This window comes from Aotus nancymaae, unplaced genomic scaffold (assembly GCF_030222135.1).
Source record: "Aotus nancymaae isolate 86718 unplaced genomic scaffold, 86718_ANA_hifiasm-v0.15.2.pri h1tg000089l, whole genome shotgun sequence".
Lineage (NCBI taxonomy): Eukaryota > Metazoa > Chordata > Mammalia > Primates > Aotidae > Aotus > Aotus nancymaae.
In genome coordinates this window covers 2,889,380-2,908,435 of record NW_026988504.1, presented here as the reverse complement: position 1 = coordinate 2,908,435, position 19,056 = coordinate 2,889,380, and the positions used below count along the sequence as shown (strand labels likewise).

Genomic DNA, 19,056 nt, shown 5'->3' with positions numbered 1-19,056 from the left:
CTCCTGAGTAGCTGGGATTACAGGTACCTGCCACCACACCCAGCTAATTTTTGTATTTTTAGTAGAGACAGTGTTTTACTATGTTGGCCAGGCTGGTCTCAGTCTCCTGACCTCATGATCCACCTGCCTCAGCCTCCCAAAGGGCTGGGATTACAGGCATGAGCCACCACGCCCCGCCAATTAAGTGCATTTTTCATGAAGTTCTGTCTAATATAGACAATGTGGAGGGTTGAGATACAAAAGCTTTTTTTTTTTTTTTTTCCCAGACAGAGTCTTGCTCTGTCGCCAGGCCGGAGTGCAGTGGTGTCATCCCAGCTCACTGAAACCTCCACCTCCCGGGTTCAAGAGATTCTCCTGCCTCAGCCTCCCGAGTAGCTGGGACTTCAGGCACAGGCCACCACGCCTGGCTAATTTTGTTTTTGTAGTTTTAGTAGAGATGGGGGTTTCACTGTGTTAGCCAGGATGGTCTTGATCTCTTGACCTTGTGATCCACCCACCTTCCTCCCAAAGTGCTGGGATTACAGGTGTGAGCCACTGCTTCTGGCCAATTAAATGCATTTTTCATAAAGGTCCGTCCAATATAGACACCCTGGAGGGTTGAGACACAAAAGCTTTTCTTAGAAAGTTTTGTTGTGACCATGTCATTTGTGTCTCCTTTCCAGCAGACACGTGCCCCCCAGTTCAGTTTTCTTGACATCTTCCCAAAAGTCACCTGCAGGCCTCCCAAAGAGGTGATTGACATGGAGCTGAGTCCCCAGAGGAGTGACACCGAGCCTGGAATGGATGAGTGGGAGTTCTGCAGCGAGACTTTCCAAAGACCTTACCAGTATTTAAAACGGTTCCATCAAAAACAAAACCTAGACGCGTTTCAGTACCGAGAAGGCTCTGTCGAAGGCACGCCGGGGGAATGCCTGCAGCATTTCCTGATTTACTGCGGGGTCATCAACCCATCCTGGTCAGAGCTTCGGAACTTTGCCCGGTTCCTAAATTATCAGCTCAGAGATTGTGAGGCCTCTGTCTTCTGCAATGCGAGTTTCACTGGAGACACACTGAGGGGCTTCAAGAACTTTGTGGTGACCTTCATGATCTTTATGGCAAGAGATTTTGCCACACCAACACTGCACACCTCTGACCAAAGCCCGGGGAAGCACATGGTCACCATGGATGGGGTCAGGGAAGAGGACCTAGCTCCCTTCTCTCTCCGGAAGAGGTGGGAGTCGGAGCCTCACCCGTACATTTTCTTCAATGACGACCACACCTCCATGACGTTCATAGGCTTCCATCTCGAGCCCAACAGCCACGGCGGTGTCGACGCCATCAATCACTTGACGAGGGAGGTCATCAAGAGAGACGTCATGACCGTGGACCTGTACAGGGGGCTGCTGCTGCAGAGGGTACCCTTCAATGTCGACTTTGATGGACTGCCCAGAAAAGAGAAACTTGAGAGGCTCTGCCTGGCCCTAGGGATCCGCCGGGCCATCGACCCTGACGACACATATGAGCTCACGACAGACAACATGCTGAAGATCCTTGCCATCGAGATGCGCTTCCGGTGCGGGATCCCTGTTATCATCATGGGAGAGACCGGCTGTGGGAAAACCAGGCTGATTAAATTCCTTAGTGACCTGCGGCGTGGCGGTGCCGAGGCTGACACCATCAAGCTGGTCAAGGTGCACGGAGGGACGACCGCAGACGTGATCTACTTCAGAGTCTGGGAGGCCGAAAAAGTGGCCTTCTTCAATAAGGTCCAACATCAGTTGGACACCATCTTGTTTTTCGACGAAGCCAACACAACGGAAGCTATAAGCTGTATCAAAGAAGTCTTGTGTGACCGTACATTGGACGGCCAGCCCCTGGCCGAGGACTCCGGCCTGCATGTCATAGCCGCCTGCAACCCGTACCGGAAGCACTCTGAGGAGATGATCTGCCGTTTGGAGTCCGCTGGTCTGGGCTACAGGGTTAGTGCGGAGGAGACGGCCGACAGGCTGGGCTCCATTCCGCTGAGGCAGCTGGTGTACCGGGTGCACGCTCTGCCCCCGAGCCTGGTTCCTCTGGTGTGGGACTTTGGACAGCTGAGTGACACTGCGGAAAAGCTCTACATCCAGCAGATTGTCCAGAGACTGGTCAACTCCATCAGCCTGGATCAAAACGAGACTCGCGTGATCATAGACGTCCTCTGCGCCTCTCAGGGTTTCATGAGGAGAAGAGAAGACGAGTGCAGCTTTGTCAGCCTCCGGGACGTGGAGCGCTGCGTGAAGGTTTTCAGGTGGTTCCACGCGCACAGCGCCATGCTCTTAGCACAGCTCAACTCCTTTCTCTCCAGGTCCAGCGCCAGCAAAAATCACATTGAGCGGAGAGACCCTGTCCTCTGGTCCTTGATGCTGGCCATCGGGGTGTGTTACCACGCCTCTTTGGAAAAGAAAGACTCGTATCGGAAAGCCATCGCCAGTTTCTTTCCGAAACCATATAACGACAGCCGGCTGCTTCTGGACGAAATCACGCGGGTGCAGGATCTTTTTCTGGACGGCGTGCCTCTGAGGAAGACCATCGCCAAGAACCTGGCCTTGAAGGAGAACGTCTTCATGATGGTCGTCTGCATCGAGCTGAAGATCCCGCTCTTCCTGGTGGGGAAACCCGGCAGCTCCAAGTCCCTCGCCAAGACCATCGTGGCCGACGCCATGCAGGGACCGGCCGCCCACTCGGATCTGTTCCGCAGCCTGAAGCAGGTCCACCTGGTGTCGTTCCAGTGCAGCCCGCACTCCACCCCGCAGGGCATCGTCGGCACCTTCCGCCAGTGCGCCCGCTTCCAGCAGGGGAAGGACCTGCAGCAGTACGTCTCCGTGGTGGTGCTGGACGAGGTGGGGCTGGCGGAGGACTCACCCAAGATGCCCCTGAAGGCTCTGCACCCGCTGCTGGAAGACGGGTGCATTGAGGACGACCCCGCCCCCCACAAAAAGGTCGGCTTCGTGGGCATCTCCAACTGGGCTCTTGACCCTGCCAAGATGAACCGGGGTATCTTCGTGTCGCGTGGCAGCCCCAACGAGAGAGAGCTCATAGAGAGCGCCAAGGGCATCTGCTCCTCGGACAGCCTCGTCCAGGACCGCGTCCAGGGGTACTTCGCGTCCTTTGCTAAAGCCTATGAGACGGTGTGCCGGAGCCAGGACAAGGAGTTCTTCGGGCTTCGCGACTACTACAGCCTCATCAAAATGGTCTTCGCCACAGCGAGGGCTTCCAATAAAAAGCCTTCCCCGCGAGAGATTGCGCACGCCGTCCTAAGGAACTTCAGTGGCAAGGATGGCATCCACGCTCTGGACATCTTTCTGGCCAATCTGCCTGAGGCCTTGAGCTCAGAGGAAGTCAACCCGGTGCAGCTGATCAGACAGAACATCTTCGGGCCCTCTCAGAAGGGGCCGGGCGGACAGCTGGAAGACGGCGAGTCCCGTTACTTGCTCGTGCTGACCAAAAACTACGTGGCGCTGCAGATCCTGCAGCAGACCGTCTTCGGGGAGGACCAGCGGCCGGAGATTATTTTCGGTTCTGGTTTCCCCAAGGACCAGGAGTACACCCAGATCTGCAGAAACATCAACCGCGTGAAGATCTGCATGGAAACGGGCAAGATGGTGGTGCTTCTCAACCTGCAGAACCTCTACGAGAGCCTCTACGACGCGCTCAACCAGTACTACGTGCACCTCGGCGGCCAGAATTACGTGGACCTCGGTCTGGGGACCCACCGTGTCAAATGTCGGGTTCACCCCAACTTCCGCCTGATAGTCATCGAAGAGAAAGAGGTCGTGTACAAACACTTCCCCATCCCCCTCATTAACCGGCTGGAGAAGCACTATCTGGATATCAACACGGTGCTGGAGAGATGGCAGAAGAACATCGTGGAGGAGCTCCGTGCGTGGGTGGAGAAGTTCGTCAGTGTCAAAGCAGAGCAGTTCCTGAACAGGCACAAATACAGCCCCTCTGACGTCTTCATCGGCTTCCACTCGGACGCCTGCGCCTCCGTGGTGCTGCAGGTCATAAAGAGGCAGGGTCCCCAGGCCTCGACGGAGGAACTTTACCAGCAGGTGTCTCGGGAGGCCAAGTGGATTCTGCTGAACTGCGCCACACCCGACGCTGTCGTCCGGCTGAGCGCCTCTTTGCTGGACTCGTTCACGGCGGAGTCGCTGGCACATGAGTACTTCCACAAACAGAAGCACAACTCCTTTGCAGATTTCCTTCAGGGGCACCTGCAGGACACAGACCCGGCGTGCCACACTGTCTTCACAGAGGTGACTGTGTTTCTGCACTTGCACCCTATCCTCTGTCACCCAAGAGTCCTAAATCCCTAGTGTCAGGATTCAGGATTCTGCCCCAGGTAGTGGCTAGGGGTCCTGCGTGGAGACGCTGAGACCAGATGCTGGGCTGCCTCCTCTGTGGCAGGTGTGGGGAGAGCCGAGTATCTATGTAGGTCTAGTTAACCAGGGGCTGAGTGCCTGTGTCTGTGCAGTGCGCCATGCTGGTGACAGCACTATACACCATGTTCACACCAAGCAATGAAGTACCACGTTCCAGGACCGGGCCAGGGTCACTGGGGACGCACAGATGAATCTGCACCTCTTGTCCTTTGTTAGCATACAGGGAGTGTGGAGAAGCCGGCACGTGAGCAGATCCCATCAGTACAGATAGATGCTGTGCTTAGAGGCAGAGAGGAGCGGTGCAGATCAGGATGCGAGGTCAGATGAGACGTTCTCTAGGAGAGGCGCCTCACGCCAATGGGGAAGAATGGCTGGGAAGGGGCTGTAGGCAGATGACACCATCTGTGCAGAGCCGCTGACAGAGCTTAGGGTTCAAGGCTGTGAGTGCTGAGATGGGGGGATGAGGTGCAGCCAGAGAGAACTGGCGGAGGACCTCAGTAGCCCTGAGGAGCCGCGTCTCAGCCGTACGGGGCGGGCACTGGAGGCACGCGTGTCTCCCTGCCTGGGTGAAGGGAGTCTGATGAAAGGCTGTTGTGGAAGACGGGCTGTTGGGGAGGCCGCTGGAACGGTGCAAAGGAGAGGAGCAGATGGAACTGAGAGATACGTAGGAGGCAATTTGGCAGGGCCAGCACCGGCACCCGGTGGGGCATGGGGAGTGGAGAGGTCCGCGGCGACTCCCCGGGTTCCTCCTTAGATGAGTGGACGTCGCTTCGTCGTGACAGATAACCTAGGAACGGACAGCAGGTTTTGGGGGGCCAGTGGTGATGTCCGCTGGGGACAGGCTTTGGTGTGTTGTGCAGTTGGATGTAGGGATCTGAGCTCTGTGGTGAGGCCGGGCTGGGAGGCGGGGATTCCTGGGCTAGAGCAGCAGGCCTTGAGGAACGTTTTGGCTTGCACTGCGATGGGGGAGTGACCTGTGGGACAGGAGCATTGCTGACACCTGGGGGAAGGGGTCGCACCAACCATGAACTCCATCTGAAAGCATGAAGCCAGATTATAAGAAGCAATGGTATTCATGCTCAGTCCTAAGGGATCATGAGAATCTCAAGAAGGGACCAAGCAGTCAGAGACCGGGCATCTAGGGAGGAGAAGGAAGGCAGCAGAGACCCCAGCTTCTAGGGAGGAGGAGAAGGCGGCAGAGACCCCGGCTTCTAGGGAGGAGGAGAAGGCACCCTTGGGGCAGGGTGGAGTCTTCTCTCTGATGCCTTTGGCCCTCCCTGCAGGGCCTCCTGTCCCACGCTGCCTTGTTTTGGGAAACTCCTTTGGGTCTGGATTCTGTGCCGTCCTGTGGCTACTGCACAGCACTGGACATCCACAGGTTTCTAGGATCTGTCTACACCTAGCACACTTGCAACCTTTCCTTGAATTCTGGAAAGTAATTTGCATTTTCTTTTTTTTGAGACGGAGTTTCGCTCTTGTTACCCAGGCTGGAGTGCAATGGCACGATCTCGGCTCACCGCAACCTCCGCCTCCTGGGTTCAGGCAATTCTCCTGCCTCAGCCTCCCGAGTAGCTGGGACTACAGGCACGCGCCACCATGCCCAGCTAATTTTTTTTTTTTGTATTAGTAGAGACGGGGTTTCACCATGTTGACCACGATGGTCTCGATCTCTTGACCTCGTGATCCACCCGCCTCGGCCTCCCAAAGTGCTGGGATTACAGGCTTGAGCCACCGCGCCCGGCCAATTTGCATTTTCTAACTTTGTAGATCACCACTTTCTCCAGGCTGCTAACAAGTCACGACTGTGAAATTTTACAATCGGAGGTCATGGGCGGGGCTCCAAAACCCACACTCCTGTGGCTGCAGCAGTTCGACACTGAGCTCTCATTCCTCAAAGAAGTCCGGTGAGGTTCCCTGCCTTCCCCGCCCTCTCCCTCCCCAGCCGTGGCCACGTGGCTTCTGCGTGGCGATGGTGCCAGGGCCGGTTCATGAGCACTGCCATCCTGAGACTGTGAAATTGATCCTTGTTAAATTTCTCCCAGCGCCTCTCTCACCCCCTCATCTGCAGTGCGGTGCCTGGCCCAACACCCTGCTCTGGCAGCACCGTCCTCGGACCTGGTTAGGAGGCATTCATTGGGGTTTCTCCCCTGGACTGTCTGTTCTTACAGAAGAAAATCCCACCTGAGTAGCTGTTTGTAGCTTTTATGTTTCCCATCACTTTAGGAATTTTGTTATCCATTTTTTAAGACCAAGAACTCCCTTGAATAACTTCGCTTTTCTTTCAGAAACTGTTTAACGAACGCAGCCAAATGTAAGATCCTCATTATTCAGACAGACTTTGAAGATGGAATCCACAGCGCCCAGCTCATCGCCTCAGCTAAGTATGTTTTTAGCATTTTTCTTAGAAACTATGTAAAAAACTCAAAATGTAGGCGGTCCTAGAGAATTTCTTCCTTGAAAACAGTATCGTGTCATAATCAGTATAGAAATAAAAATAAGAACAATTCTTCCCCCGCCTCATTCCCCAAATGTGAATTAGGGAAACTGAAGAAAGAGAGACAAAAGGAAAAGGCTAATAACATAAAAAATAGTGCACTGGGCCTGGGCAGCAGAACAAGACCTCACTCCTAAAAAAAAAAATAAAATAATTAGCCATCTGCATTGCACCTGTAGTCCCAGCTAGTCAGAAGGCTGAGGCGGGAGGATCACTTGAGCCTGGGAGGTCAACGCTGCACTCCAGCCTGGGGGCCAGAGCAAGAGCCTGTCCTCCCCCAAAAAAACTGAAATGCAAGAGGTGTAAATAATGTATACATAATGGAATATTAGGCCGGGCGCGGTTGCTCACGCCTGTATTCCCAGCACTTTGAGAGGCCAAGGTGGGTAGATCACGAGGTCAGGAGTTCAAGACCAGCCTGACCAAGATGCTGAAACCCTGTCTCTACTAAAAAATACAAAAATTAGCCGGGTGCAGTGGCAGCCGCCTGTAATCCCGGCTGCTCGGGAGGCTGAGGCAGGAGAATCGCTTGAACCCTGATGACAGAGCTTGCAGTGAGCCGAGGTCACGTCACTGTACTCCAGCCTGGATGACAGAGTGAGCCTCCGTCTCAAAAAAAGATATAAAATGATGCCTTTGAAGCCTGTGTTTGTACACATGTTTTAACAGGTAATTACTAATTTTGAATTACACAATTTGAGTTCAAAGACGGCAACAGTAGTTAAATGCTTGTATCCCTTTTCAATGGATATTTTTACAGTGTCTGTGGGGGAAGTCTGATACTCTTAGAATTAACTGTGCTCCTTTATTACTAAAGTAAAAGTGATTTCTGGACTTGAGGGTCCTGGCCAACATGGTGAAACCCCGTCTCTACTAAAAATATAAAATTAGCCAGGCGTGGTGGCGTGCACCTGTCGTTTCAGCTACTCAGGAGGCTGAGGCAGGAGAATTGCTTGAACCTGGAAGGCAGAGGTTGCAGTGAGCGTAGACTGTGCCACTGCACTCCAGCCTGGCAACATGTCAAAAAAAAAAAGAGAGAAGAAATGGCGATCGCAGGGGTCTGAAGCTTATGGAAAGCTCATCAGAACAGGTGGCCGAGGGACTGAGCCAAGAGCTCTGAGAACGCCCTTCCGCAGCTGCACCACTTCGCTTTGTTTATTTATTTATTTATTTTTTGGTTTTTTAAACGAGGTATTCTTTTTTTCTTCTTTAAATAGGTACTCTGCTATAAATGAAATCAACAAAATACAAGACAGTGGGGACCGTATCTTCGTCTATTTCATCACCAAACTGTCGCGGATGGGAAGTGACACAGCCTATGTGGGCTTCCATGGAGGTGAGACCAGAAGACCAGTTGGTGTATTTATTCAGTAATGTCTAAGCTGTTTCTCATCTGGTGCTATGTTGTACAAGTCTGAAATTAGAATCTTAAGGTTAACCTCAACAGTATTCTTTCCAGTTATAATTAGATTTTGTACCACTGATTACTGTAAAAAACACAAATCCTGGCTGGACTCGGTGGCTCACGCCTGTAATCCCAACACTTTGGGAGTCCGAGGCGGGCGGATCACCTGAGGTCAGGAGTTCAAGACCAGCCTGACCAACACGGAGAAACCCCGTCTCTACTACAAATACAAAATTAGCCGGGCGTGGTGGCACATGCCTGTCATCCCAGCTACTTGGGAGGCTGAGGCAGGAGAATTGCTTGAACCCAGGCGGCAGAGGTCGCGGTGAGCTGAGACGGTGCTGCTGTACTCCAGCCTGGGCAACAAGAGCAAAACTCCATCTCACAAAAAGACATGCATCCTGGGCCTGGAGGCTGCAGCGTACAGCCTGTCCTGGACTGATTGCGGGCAAGCTCCTCACCTCTTAGCAAGTGGTCACACAGAGCAGAGACCCCGACTCCTGACAGACACCGTCAGGAACGCACAATATGTCTGTTTGGTGGGGAGGGAGGGCGGGGGGTCGGGCTAGCCTCAGATCTGTTGTTCTGAGGAATTGTCACCAGCTATGTATTACGTGGAAAAATTGGTGTTCCAGAAATAGGGAAGTAAGTCTACTCAAATAACTTGCTGGATAATGGAAGGCAGACCTTGACAGTGTCCCCAACCCCTCACTAACTGTGATACAGCAAATACAGCAACTCATGGGTGACAGAGCCACAGGCCTGTCCACGCGTCCTTCCCACGCCTGCCACTGCAGGTCTCGCCGTGGCTGTTTATGTTGAAGTTGTTGATGTGTGTAGAATGGCTCAGGTGGTTTCTGTGCAGGCCCATTCCAGGGTTTCGCCTTCAGGGTGCCAGTCATTCATTTAGCAGTGAGGTAATGACAAGCCAGGGTGTGCAGTGTCCCTGCGTAGGGCTGAGAAGCAGCCGGAAGAGACACGAGATGGTTCTGGATGGCTTCGCTCTTCACAGGGCTGTGGCAGGCTGTGCACATCGACGACCTCCGGAGATCCGCCGTCATGGTTTCGGATGTGACCAGGCTGCAGAGTGTCACCATCAGCCAGCTGTTCGCACCTGGAGAGTGTGAGTCATGAGGCGGAGCCCCCGCGGGCGCTGGTGGTGGAAGGGCAGGTGGTAGGTGTGGGGCGTGGCGTGGACATGGCACTAGGGAGGGGCAGGGCCACAGTGCTTTTGTCCCTCAGCAGGAGCTCAGGGACACATCTGCAGAACTGACAGGTGGCTCATCATGGAGCCCCAGGGCCCAGCAGGTGTGCGTTCCACAGGCCGAGGCAGAGCTCCGTGAGCAGGCCAGCCATGGAAGTGAGCGCCTAGAACTCGCCGGAGCCGAGGCTGGAAGGAAGGGGCGGCCCTGGGGCCGACCTTCATGACCATGAGCTCTCTCCGGGGGACCCACCACCAGAGCTGGGGCCAGGGCAGCCTGCACTCTTGGAGCCTGAGCATGCAGACTCCCAGGTGGTGCCGCTGCCAGTGCCATGTCATCTTCTGAGTGGTAATGCTATCACATTTGCTTTGACTGCAGTGGGCTCGGGACACTGGGCGGAAGACGGCCGTGAGGAGGCGATGGAAACGGAGGCCAGCACGTCGGGGTCGGTGGCGGAGGAGGCCATGGAAACAGAGAGCTCTGAAAAGGCGGACGAGGAGACGTCTGGGCTCGGAGGCGGTGATGTAAGTCCCGGTGTCCAGGGCCTCCCCTTGTGCTGCATCTTTGTGCTTTTGCACTGGGAGCTGGAGGAGCCGCCGCAGCTGTGCAGGGGTGAGGATGGCGCCTCACTTCCCTCACGCAGCCACTGTCTCGTTGCTGGTTACTGGGCGTCAAGGGCATCAGCACCGGCAGTTTTGGGGGTGCGGGGTCGGCGTCTCTTCTTTGCCCGTGAAACCTGCCGCCCTGTGCTGTTTGGGTGCTGCACTGAGACCCTCATCGCCTGGGGGTGGTTTGGCTTTTACCCACCATGTAAGCAGCAGAAACGGATGGCCTGACTCTCCACCGCCAGGGGCAGATCCTGGACACCACCAGGCTGCTGAGGAGCTGTGTGCAGAGCGCCGTGGGCATGCTCAGGGACCAGAACGAGAGCTGCACGCGCAACATGCGGAGGGTGGTGCTCCTCCTGGGCCTCTTCAACGAGGACAGCGCGGGCAACGGTAGGAGCCCCCCGCCCTTCTCGCCCCTGCCCCAGCCGGCGTGGGCTCTTCCTGAGGAGTGGGCGTCATGTCACTGCGAGTTGGGCACACCCTCTCAGGTTTCCGTGTCGCAGCAGAAGCAGTGACAGTGGGAATCTAAGCGTATCTCTCAGATTTTGCTCTAGAATCCGCCTGGCCAAAGGACTTCCCTTCCCGGGGGGAGTGGGTCAGAAGCCCCGTGGAGCCGACAGCTTAGCCACGGCCATGCTGAAAGTCCGTCTCTGCTTTTGCACAGCCTCTTTCTTGCAGGTATCCAAGATGCGCCTCAATGTCCTTTTAAAGAAGCAAGAAGACAGCCAGTTCCACCTTCTGAAGGAGTGGGTGGCGAGGGAAGCCTCCAACCAGGACGCCCTCCAGGAGGCGGGCACATTCAGGTACCGTGACTAAAGGAAGCAAGGAGGGGCTCCAGTCTGGTGGGAGCATGGGGACCTCACAGGGATCTCTCCATCTGAGCCATGGGGACCTGCCTGCAGGGACCTCTCCACCCACGCCATGGGGACTGAGATGTTTCTTTCTAAACCTCTCAGCCATTCAAAGCTGTCACTTTTCCCCCAAGAAGTACGCAGGAGATCTGGATGGTGGCCACATACAGGGTGCTGGCCTCTTCCCTCTGCTGTTCTGTGTGTTTACAGGTTTTCATACTAAAAACTGAAATAGAACATCTGTTCTTAGAGTAGAGCATTGACTGACATTTAGGTTGGAAACTGTAGAAAGGGCTGGTGTTTTCAGTTATGAAGTTGATATGATGTGCAGGGCGGGAGGGGACAGGTGTTATTTTCCGGTCCTGCTGTTTGAAGAATGATCACGGCAAAACCAGGACCCAGCAGTACCATTAAAAGCTACGGGTCTTTTTCTGTCACCCGTGGGACCGACCCATGATGACCTTGGATGTGGCTGTGTGTCATAGAGGAAGGACGGGTGCTCTGGGCCCCAAACGGAGGGTCTCTAAGACAGGCTGTCACACCTCCTGGTTGGCAGTGTAAGAAACCGGTGACTGTGATTTGGGCCCAGTTTTCTCATCTCTGAAAGACTGCGGGACTCCTCCATGAGTCCCTTCCAGGTCCAAGCTTCTGTGCCGGTGATGGATTCGCTTTGGGTGTGATCTGCAGGAGGGAACGTGAGGAAGAAGCGAAGTTAATGCAAATGGGGCTTATGGATGCTTCCTCATGAGCAGAGATTTTCTGTTTCTACTTAAAGTTACCCTTTGTTTCTTTCCTTCTCACGCCTTCTGAAGGGATTTTTAGGAGATCAGAAATATTTTCATTTCCCTCGGTTCCTCCTTGTGGACTCTGTTGATGCTTTTTTTTTTTTGAGACAGAGTTTCGCTCTTGTTACCCAGGCTGGAGTGCAATGGTGCGATCTCGGCTCACCGCAACCTCCGCCTCCTGGGTTCAGGCAATTCTCCTGCCTCAGCCTCCTGAGTAGCTGGGATTACAGGCACGCGCCACCATGCCTGGCTAATTTTTGTATTTTTAGTAAAGATGGGGTTTCACCATGTTGGCCAGGCTGGTCTCGAACTCCTGACCTCAAGTGATCCACTTACCTCAGCCTCCTGAAGTGCTGGGATGGCAGGCATGAGCCGCCTCAGCCAGCCTATTGATGCTTTTTAATCCCTGACTCCACTCCCTGGGACCAGCGCCCTGAGGCACGGAACCTCCTCAGTCTGCTCTTCCCCACTCTGCTGTTGGCGCAGCACTAGGCCTGGGTCCGCTGCATTCCGTGGTCACCCGAGAGGCCTGCACAGCCGGAGTGGAATCAGGCTCAGCAGCTCCCGCCCCTCCCAGCGCTCGGCTTTTCCTAGTTTGCTGTTTTCTCCTTAAATCAGGTGACCCCTCTGGTCATTGGTATACTGTGTTTTCCCAGTAGACATTTAAAAATTTTTGCCAGGTTCCTGGGTTCTCTCTCTCTCTCCCTTTCTCTCTTTACACACACACACACACGTATATATATGTGTATATATTTTATGTATTCATATATATATAATTATATACATTTTAAAAATTATTTATTATTTTTTGAGAAGGAGTCTCGAACTGTTGCCTTGGCTGGAGTGCAATGGCACCATCTCGCTCACCGCAAACCTCCGCTTCCTGGATTCAAGCGATTTTCCTGCCACAGCCTCCTGAGTAGCTGGGATTACAGACACCCACCACCACGCCTGGCTAAGTTTTTGTATTTTTGTAGAGACAGGGTTTCACCATGTTGGCCAGGTTGGTCTCAAACTCCTGACCTTGTTATCTGCACTCCTTGGCCTCCCAAAGTGCTGGGATTACAGGTGTGAGCCATTGCACCTGGCTGTACTATATGTTTTTAAAAAATAAGTGTTTCTTTTTATTCTTTTCAAAAGGGGGACTTTGCTTTTCCTCCAACATTAACTACCTCATAATTCTTATCCTTTACACAAGAATTTTGAAATATAGTTTTTATTGTTATATGTCAATATATACAATGAAATATATATAACAAAATATCTTCTAGTTAATTCAACCAATTATCTGTCTGCCTGTCTGTTCATCCATCCATCCATCCACCTGCCTATCCACCCATCTGTCCATCGCCCACCTATCCATCCACCTGCCTGTCTATCTACCCATCTGTCCATCACCCACCTATCCATCCACCTGCCTGTCTGTCCACCCGTCTGTCCATCGCCCACCTATCCATCCACCTGCCTGTCTATCCACCCGTCTGTCCATCGCCCACCTATCCATCCACCTGCCTGTCTGTCCACCCATCTGTCCATCGCCCACCTATCCATCCACCTGCCTGTCTATCCACCCGTCTGTCCATCGCCCACCTATCCATCCACCTGCCTGTCTATCCACCCGTCTGTCCATCGCCCACCTATCCATCCACCTGCCTGTCTGTCCACCCGTCTGTCCATCGCCCACCTATCCATCCACCTGCCTGTCTGTCCACCCGTCTGTCCATCGCCCACCTATCCATCCACCTGCCTGTCTGTCCACCCGTCTGTCCATCGCCCACCTATCCATCCACCTGCCTGTCTATCCACCCGTCTGTCCATCGCCCACCTATCCATCCACCTGCCTGTCTGTCCACCCGTCTGTCCATCGCCCACCTATCCATCCACCTGCCTGTCTGTCCACCCGTCTGTCCATCGCCCACCTATCCATCCACCTGCCTGTCTGTCCACCCGTCTGTCCATCGCCCACCTATCCATCCACCTGCCTGTCTGTCCACCCGTCTGTCCATCGCCCACCTATCCATCCACCTGCCTGTCTGTCCACCCGTCTGTCCATCGCCCACCTATCCATCCACCTGCCTGTCTATCCACCCGTCTGTCCATCGCCCACCTATCCATCCACCTGCCTGTCTGTCCACCCGTCTGTCCATCGCCCACCTATCCATCCACCTGCCTGTCTGTCCACCCATCTGTCCATCGCCCACCTATCCATCCACCTGCCTGTCTGTCCACCCGTCTGTCCATCGCCCACCTATCCATCCACCTGCCTGTCTGTCCACCCGTCTGTCCATCGCCCACCTATCCATCCACCTGCCTGTCTATCCACCCGTCTGTCCATCGCCCACCTATCCATCCACCTGCCTGTCTGTCCACCCGTCTGTCCATCGCCCACCTATCCATCCACCTGCCTGTCTGTCCACCCGTCTGTCCATCGCCCACCTATCCATCCACCTGCCTGTCTATCCACCCGTCTGTCCATCGCCCACCTATCCATCCACCTGCCTGTCTGTCCACCCGTCTGTCCATCGCCCACCTATCCATCCACCTGCCTGTCTGTCCACCCGTCTGTCCATCGCCCACCTATCCATCCACCTGCCTGTCTGTCCACCCGTCTGTCCATCGCCCACCTATCCATCCACCTGCCTGTCTGTCCACCCGTCTGTCCATCGCCCACCTATCCATCCACCTGCCTGTCTGTCCACCCGTCTGTCCATCGCCCACCTATCCATCCACCTGCCTGTCTGTCCACCCATCTGTCCATCGCCCACCTATCCATCCACCTGCCTGTCTGTCCACCCATCTGTCCATCGCCCACCTATCCATCCACCTGCCTGTCTATCCACCCGTCTGTCCATCGCCCACCTATCCATCCACCTGCCTGTCTATCCACCCGTCTGTCCATCGCCCACCTATCCATCCACCTGCCTGTCTGTCCACCCATCTGTCCATCGCCCACCTATCCATCCACCTGCCTGTCTGTCCACCCGTCTGTCCATCGCCCACCTATCCATCCACCTGCCTGTCTGTCCACCCGTCTGTCCATCGCCCACCTATCCATCCACCTGCCTGTCTATCCACCCGTCTGTCCATCGCCCACCTATCCATCCACCTGCCTGTCTGTCCACCCATCTGTCCATCGCCCACCTATCCATCCACCTGCCTGTCTGTCCACCCGTCTGTCCATCGCCCACCTATCCATCCACCTGCCTGTCTATCCACCCATCTGTCTATCGCCCACCTATCCATCCACCTGCCTGTCTGTCCACCCATCTGTCCATCGCCCACCTATCCATCCACCTGCCTGTCTATCCACCCGTCTGTCCATCGCCCACCTATCCATCCACCTGCCTGTCTATCCACCCGTCTGTCCATCGCCCACCTATCCATCCACCTGCCTGTCTGTCCACCCATCTGTCCATCGCCCACCTATCCATCCACCTGCCTGTCTGTCCACCCGTCTGTCCATCGCCCACCTATCTATCCACCTGTCTGTCTGTCTGTGTATCAGATGCCCAGATCCAGCATACAAAAACATCAACAGGAACAAATACTTAGTTCCAGATAAACATGTGCTTTCTTGTTTAGTTTGATTTGGGACAAATTTATTTTGGTCTCTTCATCTGTATTAAAGGGTTTTTAAAACATTTATTTATTCCAAACAAATTGTCATTATTTATTTATGGAAGCTTGATGACTTTTTCTGAAAAAGTAGTTACGTACAAAAATTATACAGCCTTGCAAAAAATAAAGCAGATAGGTGCAGCGGCTCACACCTGTAATCCCAACACTTTGGGAGGCTGAGGCGGGAGGATTGCTTGATCCCAGGATTTGAGACCAGTCAGCCGGGGCAACATAGTGAGACCCCATCTCAACAAAAAATAAAATTAAATTTAAAAATTAGCTAAGTGTGGTGGTGCTGGGCGTGGTGGTACTGTCTACTCGTAAGGCTGAGTTGGGAGACTGAGGTGGGAGGATTGTTTGAGCCCAGGTATTCAAGGTCACAGTGATCTATGATTGTGCCACTGTGCTGCAGCCTGGGTGACAGAGTGAAACCCTGCCTCAAATATACATGTTTCAGTAATAATAATAAAAGTACAGCAAACACTACTTCACCCTTTCAGTAGCCTAATTACAGTTATTCCACATAGAATTAAGTTCCATCCCGGTTCTGCCTCTAATCTTAGACATTTTAGTGAGTCTGTTTTTCTAGTACTTAAAAATGATGAAAATTTCATTGCCATAGCTAGAGTGTGGTGGTCAGTAGAGCAGGTGTTTTGTTAATGCTCAGAAAGGACTGAAATGTCAAGATGGCAGCCCTTGCTGTGGTCCTCTGAGCCGTGGTGGCATCTTCCCTGTGCAGGCTCACGCTCTGGAAGCGGGTACAAGGTGCTGTGACCCCCCTGCTGGCGAGCATGATCTCCTTCATCGACAGAGACGGCAACCTTGAGCTACTGACCAGGACAGGGACTCCGCCCTGGGCAAGAGACCTTTGGATGTTTATTTTCAGTGACACGAAGCTCCTGAACATTCCTCTTGTGATGAATAACTCGAGGTGAATGGAAGACTTTCTTTTCACAGGGAGGGAAACTATCAGAACATGGCAGCACCTGAAATGCCCTCCCAAGTGCTGGAGGAAACGCAGCCCTCACCTCCAGAGCAGCACTGACGTGGGCACTTTCTGCAGTAACAGTAGCAAGGTCGGCCAGGCACGTGGCTCACGCCTGTAATCCCAGCACTGTGGGAGGCCGAGGCGGGTCATGAGGTCAATAGATCGAGACCATCCTGGCCAACATGGTGAAACCCTATCTCTACTAAAAATACAAAAAGTAGCTGAGCATGGTGGTACACGCCTGTAGGCCCAGCGACTTGGGAGGCAGAGGCAGGAAAATCGCTTGAACCTGGGAGGCAGAGGTTGTAGTGAGCTGAGATCACACCACTGCTCTCCAGCCTGGGTAACAAAGCGAGACTCCATCTTGAAAAAAGGAAGTTTACAAAGCTCCAAGAAATCTTTATTTGCACCCTAATTTCCCCGCTTTCAGAGCACCGGTTTGAGCCAGACCCAGCGTGGCGTGGCAGGGAGAAGCCGCGCTTAGAAGAGAGCTTTGCGATCTGTGCCCCTCCCCCATCCCTCATTCCCTGGGGGAGCTGCACAGCCCCTACCCCCTTCCCCAGGCCTGACGCTGTGGAGCTCAGGCTCAGCTCCCAACAGCTTCCTCTTTGGCTTTCAGGGGTTTCAATTCTGGATGCAAGTTAGTCAAGAATATAGAAATAAATGTGCCCAGGCTTGGTGGCTCATGCCTATAACCCCAGAACTTTAGGAGGCTGAGGCAGGAAAGTTCCTTGAGCCCAGGGGTTCAAGACCAGCGTGGGCAACACAGTGAGACCCCACCAGTACAGAAAAATTTAAAAATTAGCCAGGCGTGATGTGGCGCACACCTGTAGTCCCAGCTGCTCTAGAAGCTGAGGTGGGAGGATTGCTTGAGCCCAGTAGTTTGAGGTGAGCTATGATCACTCCGCTCGCTGCACTCCAGCCTGGGTGACAGAGATCCTGTCTCAAAAAAAAAGGAAGAAAGAGAGAAAGGGAGGGAGAGAGGGGGAGAGAGAAAGAGGAGAGAAAAAGAGAAAGAAAGGGAGCAGAAAGGGAGAAAGGGGAGGGAGGGAGAGGGAGAGAGAAGGAAGAGAGAGAAATAAGAAAGGGAGGGAGGAAGGAAGGAAGGAATTTCAGTTGCCAGTGGAAACGCTTGAGAAGACATGGCGCTGCTGCTGTTCCTGAAACAGACTCTAACAAGCTGTGTGTGTTACACATCATCAAAGGACAGGTTCAGGAACCAGAGGACTGAGTTCTGCCTGAGATTCTGGGCAGCACGCTTGACCTGTCAGCCTTGGTTTGTTTCTGTTTTGTCTGTAAAACAAAAGATTGCATGAGGGAGTCGCCTGGGCCTGGACTGTGAAATAGGTCAGCGCTGTCTGCCTGGCCTGTTGGCCCCCTTGTTTTGAGGCCTGGGAGGAACTGGAGTCAGTGGCAGATCCTGTCTTGTGTTCTGAGGGGCGCCTCCCAACCCTTCTTACTGTCACTCGCCTTATAGCAGACGTCAAGGTGAGATGGCCTACGTCGTGGTGCAGAACCACATGAACCTTTCAGAGAACGCTTCCAACGACGTCCCGTTCAGCTGGAGAATCAAGGACTATCTGGAGGAGCTGTGGGTCCAGGCTCAGTACCTCACGGATGCGGAAGGTGAGGCTACCTCAGAACAGGTCAGATCCCGCACAGCTCAGTCACAAAGGGATTGCCCGACAGTGAAAGCAGATGGGTGGCTACCATCGCAAGGTGAATTTTGGAGTTTTTAAGTTTCCACACTTCATGCAGTAGCGTCCAATTTATGTAACTGCATCATTTTAAAGTTTCTGCTGAAGCAGGGAGAGGCCCCAGCAGGGACCAGGAGGCTTCCGGTCCCATGGCAGCAGGAGCCTGTGAGGTGGTTTTAGTGCCATCACGGCCAGGTAGGTTGTGAAATGGGGCGTGTTCTGGCCGGAGGACTGTCACCTCTATCAGCTGGTTGTTCCCATTCTGGGGTTTCTCAGACTTGGGCACTGGACTCAGGAGATGCACCCAGGGGAGGCATTCTCAGAAGGCCCGGGTGCCCGGAACGTCCCCTACTCACAACTGCCCCATCAGGAGGCACCTCCCAGCTGTGTCTCCTGAGTCAGCCCACACGTGGTGCTGGCCTCTGCTGCCAGATGCCAGGGGGTTTGCCGTGGTCCAGAAAAACCAAGGGTAATGCAACACTTTTGGAAAAGTCATCTTTCACACATGAAATAACCTTTTCCATGTTTACCTATCGCACCATTTGGAAGACTCATGGTGGCCGCCTTTTCTAGGTCACCATTCTGCCCCTTTTTCTGAACAAACTCAAAGCAGTCTCCCTCCTCAGGAGCATGGTCCCTTCTCAGGCAATACCCTGACTGACCCTGCTTTTCTATGACGTCATGCGAATTGGGGGCCGCACCTGCCCTCTAGAAGCCAGATCTTTCTGGCTTGTGTAGTCTGTGACCCCAGGCCCTGAGAAGCAGCCCACTCGTTCCTGGCTGACTCAGCCCCGGGGGTTCCTGATGCATGCCGTGACTTACAGCCATGCCACGTATAGCTCAGTCTCATCTCAGGGTTTTCTCTCTGGGGCCAGCTTGGCTGTTTCTGACCTAAATCTGACACTGCTTCCGCTTTCCTTTTATTCCACTGGAAAAATATCCTGGGCTGGGCACAGTGGTTCACACCTATAATCCCAGCACTTTGGGAAGCCGAGGCAGGCAGAACAC

The 19,056-nt window shown here is 53.8% G+C and overlaps 1 protein-coding gene across 6 annotated transcripts in view; it reads left to right on the top strand.

The window, feature by feature from the left end:
• RNF213 (ring finger protein 213) overlaps nucleotides 1-19,056 on the top strand; it is a 120,557-nt gene that overhangs the window by 70,625 nt on the left and 30,876 nt on the right. For 3 of the 6 annotated variants that reach the window (XM_012452752.2, XM_021666393.2, XM_012452756.3), the window contains 10 exons: nucleotides 663-4,274; nucleotides 6,168-6,304; nucleotides 6,686-6,781; nucleotides 8,112-8,230; nucleotides 9,312-9,422; nucleotides 9,880-10,025; nucleotides 10,352-10,499; nucleotides 10,774-10,912; nucleotides 16,103-16,294; nucleotides 17,829-17,977. In XM_012452752.2, the coding sequence (XP_012308175.2) occupies nucleotides 663-4,274; nucleotides 6,168-6,304; nucleotides 6,686-6,781; nucleotides 8,112-8,230; nucleotides 9,312-9,422; nucleotides 9,880-10,025; nucleotides 10,352-10,499; nucleotides 10,774-10,912; nucleotides 16,103-16,294; nucleotides 17,829-17,977 (4,849 nt within the window). The remainder of the gene's footprint in view (nucleotides 1-662; nucleotides 4,275-6,167; nucleotides 6,305-6,685; nucleotides 6,782-8,111; nucleotides 8,231-9,311; nucleotides 9,423-9,879; nucleotides 10,026-10,351; nucleotides 10,500-10,773; nucleotides 10,913-16,102; nucleotides 16,295-17,828; nucleotides 17,978-19,056) is intronic. The other 3 variants (XM_021666394.2, XM_012452755.2, XM_012452754.2) reach the window with 2 other exon arrangements.